The sequence below is a fragment of the Salvelinus sp. IW2-2015 genome, linkage group LG15 (assembly GCF_002910315.2).
Source record: "Salvelinus sp. IW2-2015 linkage group LG15, ASM291031v2, whole genome shotgun sequence".
Taxonomy (NCBI): Eukaryota; Metazoa; Chordata; class Actinopteri; order Salmoniformes; family Salmonidae; genus Salvelinus; species Salvelinus sp. IW2-2015.
The window spans coordinates 36831955-36844429 of record NC_036855.1 but is presented as its reverse complement, the minus strand read 5'-3'; the positions used below and the strand labels follow the sequence as shown (position 1 = coordinate 36844429).

General features: G+C 46.2%; 1 protein-coding gene across 1 annotated transcript in view; it reads left to right on the top strand.

Moving 5' to 3' along the window:
- abca2 (ATP-binding cassette, sub-family A (ABC1), member 2) overlaps positions 1-12475 on the top strand; it is a 94436-nt gene that overhangs the window by 68058 nt on the left and 13903 nt on the right. The window contains exons 17-35 of the mRNA XM_024003148.2: positions 798-912; positions 1419-1609; positions 2294-2444; positions 2859-3063; positions 3234-3392; positions 3635-3815; positions 4236-4448; positions 4678-4874; positions 5812-5985; positions 6456-6673; positions 7175-7295; positions 7665-7744; positions 8086-8311; positions 8579-8797; positions 9118-9220; positions 9408-9733; positions 10037-10250; positions 10388-10493; positions 10667-10778. Coding sequence (XP_023858916.1) covers positions 798-912; positions 1419-1609; positions 2294-2444; positions 2859-3063; positions 3234-3392; positions 3635-3815; positions 4236-4448; positions 4678-4874; positions 5812-5985; positions 6456-6673; positions 7175-7295; positions 7665-7744; positions 8086-8311; positions 8579-8797; positions 9118-9220; positions 9408-9733; positions 10037-10250; positions 10388-10493; positions 10667-10778 — 3311 coding nt within the window. The remainder of the gene's footprint in view (positions 1-797; positions 913-1418; positions 1610-2293; positions 2445-2858; positions 3064-3233; positions 3393-3634; positions 3816-4235; positions 4449-4677; positions 4875-5811; positions 5986-6455; positions 6674-7174; positions 7296-7664; positions 7745-8085; positions 8312-8578; positions 8798-9117; positions 9221-9407; positions 9734-10036; positions 10251-10387; positions 10494-10666; positions 10779-12475) is intronic.

Below are 12475 nucleotides of genomic sequence, written 5' to 3'. Positions count from 1 at the left end.
TAAAACATAGCCTACATATTAGTACATACAGTACACACAATATCTAGGTCTAATACATAGTACAGTGCAAATTACAATACAATATATATAAAATGCGTGTGTCTCTTCACAGTCCCCTTTTATCCGTTTTTTAAAACTGTTTTTTATTGCTAGCTTGAGTTACTTGGGGTGGCAGAGAGTTCCATGTAGTCATGGCTCTATTTAATACTGTGCGTTTCCCAGCCTCGGTTCTGGACCTAGGGACTGTGAAGAGACCTCTGGTTGCATGTCTTGTGTTGTACCGATGAGTGTCCAAACTGTCTGCCAACTGCTTGAACAGACAGTTCAGTACCTTCAACACATCAATACCTCGCACAAAGACCATTAGTGATGCAGTCAATCTCTCCTCAACCTTGAGCCAGGAGAGATTGACATACGTGTTCCTGACACTTACCCTCCCGTGTACGTCTAAATGCAATACGTGCTGCTTTGTTCTGGATCAAATGCAATTGACCTATGTCTTTCTTTGCCCACACATGACCACATAGCTGGGCAGTAGTCCAGGTGCGACAAAACTAGGGCCTGTAGGACCTGTCTGGTCGACTGAGATGTCAAGAAGGCAGAGCAACGCCCTATCATGGAAGGACCTCTCCTCATTTTAGCAACCATTGAGTTTTGACCGTGAACGCTTGCTACCTAGGGTTACACCCAGCAGTTTAGTCTCCTYGACTTGCTCGACTGCCAAATGATTCAATAACAGATCTAAATGAGGTTTAGCATTGAGCGAGTGATTTCTCCTGTCTGTCGTTGGTCCATAGCTTCCTGTTTGTGATCGAGCACATGATGCCTCTGTGCATGGTGATCTCCTGGGTCTACTCTGTAGCCATGATGATCCAACACATTGTGGCGGAGAAGGAGCACCGGCTCAAAGAGGTGAGACTGCCTGCAGCCGCCTGCTCACCCGTCTACACTAGGCTCTCCGTGTGTGTTCCAAATGGCAACCCCTTTGTAGTACAATACTTTTGACTAGACCTCTAGTCAAAATTGGTACACTATATAGGGAAAAGGGTGCTATTTAGAATGCCTCTCCTATCCAATGTCTGTCTGTCTGTGACATTGAAGCAGCAACACTAAAGCCATCTACTCTCTGCCTTTGTTCGGCATCCAATAGCAAGATGATGTCACTCGTATTTATTGCCTCTCTACTCCCCCCTGCTGGAGAAATATGGATTTCAATTAAATGTTTTTCCAAGTTGAATTCCTATGATAATATTGTATGAGTTTTTTTTTTTTTCATATTCAGAATATTTTGTTTCATATCTGGGGAGGGGGTGGGGGTTGAGGTCACATTCACATCCATATGAGTGACTGTAAAAGTGTAAATAAGAGGAATAACCTCTTCTGGAAAGTAACCTGTATCCTCCCTGCCTGGCCTGTAGGTGATGAAGATGATGGGCCTGAACAACGCGGTCCACTGGGTGGCCTGGTTCATCACTGGCTTTGTCCAGTTGTCCATCTCAGTGACGGCCCTGACGGCCATCCTGAAGTACGGTCGGGTGCTCCTCCACAGCGACATCTTCATCATCTGGCTCTTCCTCTCCATCTACGCCATCGCCACCATTATGTTCTGGTAATGGCACTACTGCGGCTCTGACGTTCGTCTAGTAAAAAGCACGAGTTGACACACAGCCAAAATAGTAGGAGAAGTGCAGACGAACATAATATTACACTATGAAGAAAGTTGCACACTGCTCTTTCAACCATTAAATCATTGGGAGCATATGTGCAGCTTTCAACTTTTGTCCCAGATAGAAGTTGYCATGGCCTTAGGCACAGATATAGTAGGATCAGTTTACCTTCCTGAAATCTTCACCGTTATCGGAGGGGAAATGTGAAACTAACAGTGTCTAGGGGCATCTGCAACTTCTGCTTTGACTGGTTTCCCTCTCTCTGTTGTTGCAATCCTCGCTGAAAGCTGTGATATCAAAGCAGCAGTGACGTCACACACATTCAGGGTGTTAGAGATGAATCTAATGAATCACTCACCATGAGTCACTATGATATTTAACGGTTGATTTGATAAAAGTTCAATCCCAGCCCCCATACCCGCAGGAGGCCTTTTGCCTTTTGGTAGGCCGTCATTGTAAATAAGAATTTGTTCTTAACTGGCTTGCCTAGTTAAATAGGTTAAATTAAATAAATAAATAAATAAAAATACATCTCCATTGGGCGAAAGTGTTTAGAAACAAGATTAGTAAATGCTAACAGTATTTCTCTCCTTTCTGTCTGTCTGTGTCCTGTCTGTGTATGTCAGTTTCCTGGTGTCAGTGATCTACTCCAAGGCCAAGCTGGCGTCAGCGTGTGGTGGGATAATCTACTTCCTCAGCTATGTCCCATACATGTACGTGGCCATCAGGGAGGAGGTGGCCCATGACAAGATCACGGCCTTCGAGAAGTGTATCGCTGTAAGATCTGGCCTTTGTTCTCCTCCCTGTCTGACTCTCTCCCTATGCTTTATTCATGACAGGGAATTGTTTTGTTAGTCATAAACTGTGCCCATGTCTAGACTGTCTGGATATATTTAATGAGAGAAACATGACCCCAGGCTCATGGCTAGATTTAGTTATTTGTCTCTTTCACTGAGTCAAATGGCCTGTTTCTGAGTGTCAAAGGTGTATCAAAATGTATCAAAATGTCAAGCAAAGTAGTTGAAAGTCAGGAAGAAACCAGACTTCAAGAGTTGTGAATTGCAAAATTCTATTCTATTCTCTAACAATACCAGTCTGAATCAGTCAGCCCTTGAAAGACATTGATCTTCATACATGTCAATAGMTTTTAACAGGTCCATTGTCCTTATTCCCATGTTCTCCTCTCTCCAGTCTCTTATGTCGACCACAGCGTTCGGACTGGGCTCTAAGTACTTTGCCCTGTACGAGGTGGCTGGGGTTGGTATCCAGTGGCGCACCATCAACCAGTCACCTGTAGAGGGCGATGACTTCAACCTTGGCCTGTCCATGATGATGCTCATCATCGATGCTAGTGTGTATGGAGTACTCACCTGGTACATAGAGGCTGTGCACCCAGGTAAACAGTCAACATCCAATATGGATTTCCATTTTTCAAGTGTTTGGCTGCTAACTTAAATCCCTCCCTTTTGTGTCCCTGTTTTGTCACTGACTGTCTGAATATGTTTATGGAGGCAACTGGGCTGGATCACAAATGGGTTTTTTCACCCATTCTCTCCTGTCCTCCAGGGATGTATGGGCTGCCTCGGCCGTGGTACTTCCCCCTGCAGAAGTCCTACTGGCTGGGCAGTGGGCGTGTGGAGACATGGGAGTGTCCTTGGGGGGGAGGGGCCAGGCTGAGTGTCATGGAGGAGGACCAGGCGTGTGCCATGGAACACCGGMGATCTGGTAGGGCCAAGCCTGACCTTGGACTTGGTTAGTGGATAGTTAGTAGAAATATTGTTGATAGGTAGTTGAACATCTACTCAACATCTATAAAGCAKTGATTTGGGACTATCCAAATTAGATGTTACCAAAAAATCTAATCTCAAAATAAGGTTCTTCCCTGGTTCTGTAATAGACAGCAGCTTTATCCTCTCTCTCCCTCTCTCTCTCTCTTTCTCTCGCTCGCCGGCTCTCTCTCCCTCCAGAGGAGATGCGTGGTATTGAAGAGGAGCCCAGCCACCTGCCTCTGGTGGTTTGTATAGACAAGCTGACCAAGGTCTACAAGATGGGCAATAAGCTGGCCCTCAACAAGCTGAGCCTCAACCTCCACGAGAACCAGGTGGTGTCCTTCCTGGGACACAACGGAGCCGGCAAGACCACCACCATGTGAGAGAGAGAAATGTGTGTGTGCCCACGTGTGTGTCAGAGGGTCCCCAGTCGTTTGTGTTGTGTTGACGTGTGGATTTACAGAGAGACACGGGGAGATGTGTGTTGTATGTTTTGGTAAGAATTTGTTTTGAAGGGCTATTCATCATCTGCTTATAAACCATATTGTAGATKAACTATTTGTAAACAATTGTCATGCAATGATAAATTATAAACAGGCCATGCATAATGTTGGCTATAACATCACCATAACGTTCCCGTCATCTTTCCTTGACGTTCCCATATGATTCCCATAACATCACCGTAATGTCCACAAAATGGCCTTCAAATACAGTATAACCTATGTTTTACGTGTCCATTTCTGCCCTCTCTAACTAACCCTGTCACTAACTACCATTGGTTCTCTACTACGATCCCCAGGTCTATTCTTACAGGCCTGTTCCCGCCCACCTCTGGCTCAGCCACCATCTACGGCCATGACATCCGTACTGACATGGAGCGTATCAGGCAGAACCTGGGCATGTGTCCCCAGCACAATGTGCTCTTTGACAAGCTCAGCGTGGAGGAGCACCTGTGGTTCTACTCCAAACTCAAAGGCATGGCCGAGGAAGACATCCGCAAGGAGATGGACAAGTACGTCACATCCCATTTGGATGGTTTAACCAAGTCAAAGACCCTAAGGTGGAAATTAAACTATCAACATGGCATTAGATTAGGATCTCACCTCTTCAAATTGAAGGGTGTCGATAGTATATAAGTACAGGTGACTGCCATTRAAGGATATGTATAGTTTGGAAACAAATTATACCCATCCACAGCCCAAAATAATGTAAATGACCATGAGTTGTGTGTATGTTGTCAGGATGATAGACGATCTAGAGTTGAATAATAAGCGTCATAGCCTGGTGCAGACTCTGTCTGGGGGAATGAAGAGGAAGCTGTCCGTGGCCATAGCGTTTGTGGGCGGCTCCCGGGCCGTCATCCTGGATGAGCCTACGGCGGGGGTGGACCCCTACGCACGCAGAGCCATCTGGGACCTCATCCTCAAGTATAAACAGGGTGAGACATGATGCGTCAAACTCACACACTAAACCTCGCACACTAACAACAGGTGATACATTATGCGTCAAACTCACACACTAACCCTCGCACACTAACACTCACAACAGGTGATACATTATGCGTCAAACTCACACACTAACCCTCGCACACTAACACTCACAACAGGTGAGACATGGGTCAACCACACTAAGATTGTGTCTCAAATGGCACCCTGTTCCCTATAGAGTGCACTGGTTTGTCACCCTGTTCCCTATAGAGTGCACTGGTTTGTCACCCTGTTCCCTATAGAGTGCACTGGTTTGTCACCCTGTTCCCTATTGAGTGCACTGGTTTGTCACCCTCTTCCCTTTGATGTACACTGAGTGTACAAAACATTAGGAACACCAGCTCTTTCCATGACAGAGACTTACCAGGTGAAAGCTATAATCCCTTATTGATGTCACTTGTTAAATCCACTTCAATCAGTGTAGATGAAGGGGAGGAGACAGGTTAAAGAAGGATTTTTAAGCCTTGAGACAATTGTGGCATACTGTAGATTGTGTATGTGTGCCATTCAGAGGGTGAATGGGCGAGACAAAAGATTGAAGTGCTTTTGAACTGGGTACGTTAGTAGGTGCCAGGCGCACCGGTTTGAGTGTGTCAAGAACTGCAAAGTTGCTGGGGTTTTCACGCTCAACAGTTTCCCGTGTGTATCAAGAATGGTTCACCACCCAAAGGACATCCAGCCAACTTGACACAACTGTGGAACCATTGGAGTCAACATGGGCCAGCATCTCTGTGGAACGCTTTCGACAACKTGTAGAGTATGTACAAGTACATGCCCCGACGACATGAGGCTGTTCTGAGGGCAACACCTTCAATATTAGGAAGGTGTTGCTAATGTTTTGTGCACTCAGYGTATATTGAAAGAGAAACGTTTCAACTGTGTTTCTAGGTCGCACCATCCTGCTGTCCACCCACCACATGGATGAGGCTGACCTGTTAGGAGACCGCATAGCCATCATCTCCCATGGGAAACTCAAGTGCTGCGGCTCTCCACTCTTTCTCAAGAGCACCTACGGAGACGGCTACAAACTCACCCTGGTCAAGAAACAGAGTGAGAGCGGAGGTGAGTCTTTTTATATGTGTATGTGTGTGTTTCTCTTTTTCATTTCGTCACAAGCTGTCTCAGTTTATTATCAATGACAGCCTTCCTCTGTCCCTCACTTTTAGAATATGATGGATTTGTTCTCTTTCAGTGGAGGCTGTTGAGGGGAGGACGGCTCATAATAATGGCCGGAATGGAGCGAACGGCATCAACACATGGAAAGCATGTGTTTGATGTATTTGATACCATTCAACTTATTCCACTCCAGCCATTACCACGAGCCCGTCCTCCCCAATTAAGGTGCCACCAACTTCCTGTGTTCTCTATAATATCTTTCACTTTCTCTTTTAAAAGTCTTTGAACATGTACAGCTAGTATTTGGCTCTGAAAAGTCTCTTTGTCCTCTACTTTTCCCGCTGCCCCACTCTCTGCTTACACCTTATCCTCCTTTCCCTCCCTCCATCCATCATGCTGTGTGTTTGTGCCTCCAGACCAGGTCACCCAGCCTCCCTCCACCCTGTCCCCTTCCTCCTCCTCCCTGTCYCCCTCCTCCTCCTCCTCCCTGTCTCCCTGCTCGGAGGCCCGGGTCACCCAGTTCATTCGTCAATTTGTGGGGTCCTGTCTGCTGCTGTCTGACTCCAACACTGAGCTATCCTATGTGTTGCCCTCTGAGGCTGTCAAGAAGGGCTGCTTCGAGAGGCTATTTCAGGTACACACTCAGACAGACACAAACCTAGAGATGAAGGTACACCCACTCAGACACAGACACAGACCTAGTCATGAAGGTACACCCACTCAGACACAGACACAGACCTAGACATGAAGGTACACCCACTCAGACACAGACACAGACCTAGACATGAAGGTACACCCACTCAGACACAGACACAGACACAGACCTAGACATGAAGGTACACCCACTCGGACACAGACCTAGAGATAAAGGTATACCCACTCAGACACAGACACAGACCTAGCGATAAAGGTACACACCCACTCAGACAGACATACAGACAAAGACCCACACACTCAGAGAGACACATGACCTAGAGGGACTTGACCCACACACTCAGACAGACAGACAGACAAAGACCTAGACACTCTTTCAGGTACTCACTTAGACAGACAGACTCAGATTGTGTCTCAAATGGCACCCTATTCCCTTTATAGTGCACTACTTTTGACCAGAGCCCATATTTCCTATTCCCAGGCATTGGAGCAAAATCTGKCCATCTTGGCTCTGACCAGCTTCGGGGTGATGGACACCACTCTGGAGGAGGTCTTCCTCAAGGTGTCCGAGGAGGACCAGTCCCTGGAGAACAGTGATGCCGGTGAGACCAAAGAAATATGCCTTTAATTCTATGAGTACACTCAAAATGGCTGCCAGTCCACCAATTATGGCATCATTGACTTGAATAGGGATGTCCATTCTAGTGATTCTATTTTTGTGTGTGGGACCAAAGCTTTGTGTGTCTGTCTGCGGCTACAYGGATCAATAAAGTTATTTTGGGAGGACTTCATTACATTCATTATTTATGATACACATCATGAATTTCATTTCTGCTGAGTTTGCGAACAGTGTTTGCGTTGCCAAATAGCTAAATGCTGACATAGACTTTTCACAAGTTATCTATTTAGTGGTGGTGTTGCAACTCTCTATAAATGTTAATCATGATCTATTCAATTCTCTCTCCTCCCAGACATGAAGGATTCCCTMGGCGGTATCTCAGTGGGGAAACCTGCTGCTGCAGTGGGTCTGGGGGGCWCTGGAAAGCCACAGGTAGGGATTAGTTCAACACATGCTTTTCAGAATTGATTATTATTTGATTGCAAAACAGAGTAGTGTTCATTTATTTAAACAAATGAAACATTCTAGTAATTTCACAAATGTGTTTATTTTATTCTAGCTTCCCTTATTTTCTAATCGATAAAGACACCCTTGGTTGACTAATTAATGAATCAATGAATCTAACCCATCTCTCATCCCTGCGATAGAGCGTCCGGTCMAKGGGGTGTACTTAGACATCAAGCTGCCWCACGCTAACATGAGATGGGCTACTGTTAGGCYGTTCTGGCTCAGACAAGGCTTACTTATTTGACTTGCTTTCTCCCTATCCACAGGAGCCGGGGGCTCCGGCGGGGAGCAGCAGCAGTGTGGAGAGGCCAGAGGTAGAGCTCTCTAACCTGGTGATGAGCTCCAGACTCAGCCAGAGCCAATCCTCCCTGCGCTCCTCCTCCTCCCTGGGGTCCGTACTGGGGGATGAGGAAGGGCTCTACGCAGACTTCTACGGAGACTACTGCCGCCTCTTCGACAATGGACGGGACCCTCACTCTACCAGCCTGAGGGGTAAGAGTCCCACTGTTGGATGAGGAGACTGAAGGACATCGAGAGGGTGTTACTTAGTGAATACCTTTTTTAATCTTCATTATATTTAACCAGGTATGTTATTAAGAACACATTCTCTTTTACAACACGTACCTGGCCAACTGGGKGCAATGAGATATATAATATGGTTCGGATGAGTTTGTGAGAGTTATTTTGCTCTAGGTGAGGTGTTTTTAGGCTTTGCTAATGTCTCTYTCTTTGTCTCGCTCCATCTCTCTCTACCTCCAGCGGATGTGGAGGAGGCCTCCCCGGAGCCTGTGGTCCTGGAGGGGCAGGGCAGCTTYAAGCTGGAGGGCTGGTGGCTGAAGCTACGCCAGTTCCACGGCCTCATCGTCAAGAGGTTCCACTGCGCCAAGAGGAACACCAAGGGCCTCTTCTCACAGATCCTGCTGCCCGCATTCTTCGTCTGCGTGGCCATGACTGTYGCGCTCTCGGTGCCTTCCATCGGTGAGGACAACTACAAGTGACATTACATTTGAACATTTTAGTCATTTAGCAGGCACTCTTATCCCGGAGTGTAGTCAACTAAGTTTAGCAGGAGAAAACRACCACATATCACAGTTATTGCATGTGGACTCTTCTTCGAAATACCCGCTGTGAGCAGAATCAGTGGCAGGAAGAGGAAGAAAAGTGCAGGTGTGAGTGCACGACAGACAAGTACCGTTTGTTTCCCCTCAAGTTCAACTACAGCTGATCTTGAACCTGACTTGGCTGTTTGTCAGTGTTTGTCGGTCATCGTGGCGTGATGTCTGTCTTCTGTTCTTCAGGAGATCTGCCACCACTGATCCTGTCCCCATCCCAGTACCACAACTACACCCAGCCCCGTGGCAACTTCATCCCCTACGCCAACGAAGACCGCCCACAGTACAGGTCAGACAGACATTGGGAGTAGGGGACTGTATGTCACTCATGCTAGTATACACAATGTAAATGCGCTGTTTTACACATCCATAATCGTATCCTTCTTTCTGACAGGTAACATTCATCTACAGGCCATGGATGTTGTAAAGCTTCMGTCTGTAGCTTTATAACAGCCTCCTGTTCTTCCTCTCCTCAGGAGTAAACTGTCCCCGGATGCCAGCCCTCAGARGATCGCCAACACGCTGCGTCTGCCATCGGGCGTGGGCGCCACCTGCGTCCTCAAAACGCCCTTCAACAGCACCCTGGACCAGCTGGCACAGACGCTCAACCCCAGCGCCAACAACAGCAAGACCCTGGCCGCCCGCTACTTTGACTCCATGTGTCTGGACTCCTTCACCCAGGGAGTGCCACTGTCCAACTTTGTACCCCCTCCCCCCTCGCCAGCCCCCTCCGATGACCCCGACACTCGCTTTGAGGATGGGCTGTGGAACTTYACTGCCACCACTCCTACCACTGTCAGGGGTATGTCTTTGCGCCCCTCCCACCACCGTGCTCAATGCTCAGGTGGTAAAAACTGTCTAAAAGGATATGCTATACTTCGTATGTAGGCTAATGTTTTATCCTATCATACTGTATTATAGTACTTGTACCCTGTGTCATATAATTGCATTATATCAACATTATATAATTGTATTTGATAGCTACAGTAGAGTCCTGTGTCGGCCATTTTGGCTCAAAAAAGGCTTACTTACTCTCCTTACTTACTAGAGTCCTCTACAGTAGCCTCCCTAAAAATCATGCCTCTGTCTATGTGTCTGTCTTCAGAAACGGTGACGTCTCCTCCCACCCTGTCCCTGTTCATCCGGGAGCTGGTTCGTTGTATCTGCTCCATGCAGGGGACGGGCTTCTCCTGCCCCAGCGGGGTGGGGGGGCGGCCGCCCCTTATGAAGGTGGTCACCGGGGACATTCTGGTAGACATCACTGGGCGCAACGTGTCAGAGTATCTCCTCTACACCTCTGACAGACTGCGCTTGCACAGGTAACAGACTCACCGGGGTCGGGCACAGATAACAGACTCACCGGGGTCGGGCACAGATAACAGACTCACCGGGGTCGGGCACAGACGCGTACACACACGCTTTAAATGTCTTTTCTCTCTCCCTCCCTCTCTCCTAGATATGGAGGACTCACAGTAGGCAACATACAGAAATCAGTCCCAGCATCCTTTGGGAAAAAGACTCCGCCCATGGTTCGCAAAATAGCAGTCCGCAGATCAGCTCAGGTCAGCAGACGGGCATTTTCTTGAAAGGGGGAGGGTGTAGTGCACTATATAGGGGAAAGGGGGCCATTTGGGATGCAACTCTAGTGTCAGTTTGATGGACAGGTTTATTATTACACTTAGCTATTTGCGCTGCTGTGTCATTGCCAGTGACAGAATTGTCCCCATCCCAATAGGTGCTGTTCAATAATAAAGGGTACCACAGCATGCCAACCTATCTCAACGTCCTCAACAATGCCATCCTGCGTGCCAACCTGCCTCCAGGCAAGGGCAACCCTGCCGCATACGGTAAGAGATTCTGCCAAAATAAAGGAGACACTTGAGTAATTGAGGGATACAAAGTATATTGAAAGCAGGTGCTTCCACACAGGTGTGGTTCCTGAGGTAATTAAGCAATTAACATCCCATCATGCTTAGGATAATGTATGAAAATGCCCWGTTGCCCATTGTTTTGGCTACGRTGGCTAGAAGAGACCTCACTGACTGTTAAAGAGGGCTCTCAAAGGAAGGAGCATAGATGTTTTTAAAGGTTCTGTGTGTCGKTGTGTGTGTGTCACCTGATCTCAACCTAGTTGAACACTTATGGAAGCTTCTGGAGCATTTTCCACCACCATCAACAAAACACCAAATTATAGAATATCTCATGGAAGAATGGTGTTGCATCCCGCCAATAGAGTTCCAGACACTTGTAGAATCTGTTCTGGCTAGTTGTGGCCCAACGCCCTATTAACCTCTACCGCTTCTCTCTCCCGGATCCTGGATCCTCCTCATCAAAAAAGCTGACTAGCATAGCCTAGCCTAACGTACGGGTGACAGGGAATATCATATAATATAATTTCATGAAATCACAAGTCCAATACAGCAAATGAAAGATAACATCTGTGAATCCAGCCATCATTTCCGATTTTTAAAATGTTTTACAGCGAAAAACACTATGATATTTATATTAGCTAACCACAATAGCCAAACACACAACCGATATTTTCACCATGTTTCCACCGCATAGGTAGCCTTCACAAAACCCACAAATAGAGATAAAATGAATCACTAACCTTGAACAACTTAATCAGATGACAGTCTATAAACATCATGTTATACAATACATTTATGTTTGTTTCGAAAATGTGCATATTATAGCTACAAATCCTGGTTTACATGCAGCCAACATCACAAATAGCCCAAAGCAGCCAGAATAATTACAGAGAGCAACGTGAAATACAATAAATACTCATCATAAAACATTTATGAAAATACATGAGTCATCAGCAAATGAAAGATAAACATCTTGTGAATCCAGCCAGTATTTTCCGATTTTTAAGTGTTTTACAAGCGAAAACACAATATAATTTTCTATTAGCCACTACATAGCCAACAACAGCAATTTACTCCCCGCCAAATAGCTTGCACAAAACCGACAGAATAGAAGATTAAAATTAATCACTAGACCTTGAACAACTTCATCAGGATGGAACAGTCTTAAACATCATGTATTACAATACAGTTAATGTTTTTTTTCGAAAATGGTGCATATTAGAGCTGCAAATCGTGGGTTTTACATTGGTGAAATACGTAGCAACAATTCGCCGCAAGAATGTCGGAAATATTTTGGAGCACCTCACCCTAATGCTGAGCCAATAACTCATCATAAACGTTATCGATAAAAAATACTTGGTTGTATGGCAAATGAAATGTCGCACGATCGTTCTTGGACTTGGAAGAGAGGACCCAAAACGCAGGTGTGTGAAAAATACATTCTCTTTATTAGAAGAGACAAACAACGAACGAAACAAAAACAACAAAACTGACCGACCGTGGATGGCGCCTATATAAATCAAAATGGTGCTGACACTGACACTACACAATGACATAGACAATTACACAAACGCATATGCCTATGGCCTGCCTTAAATATGGCTGCCAATACAGAGACAAATGAAAGACAGCTGTCTCTGATTGGAACACATTAGGGCAAACCATAGACATAA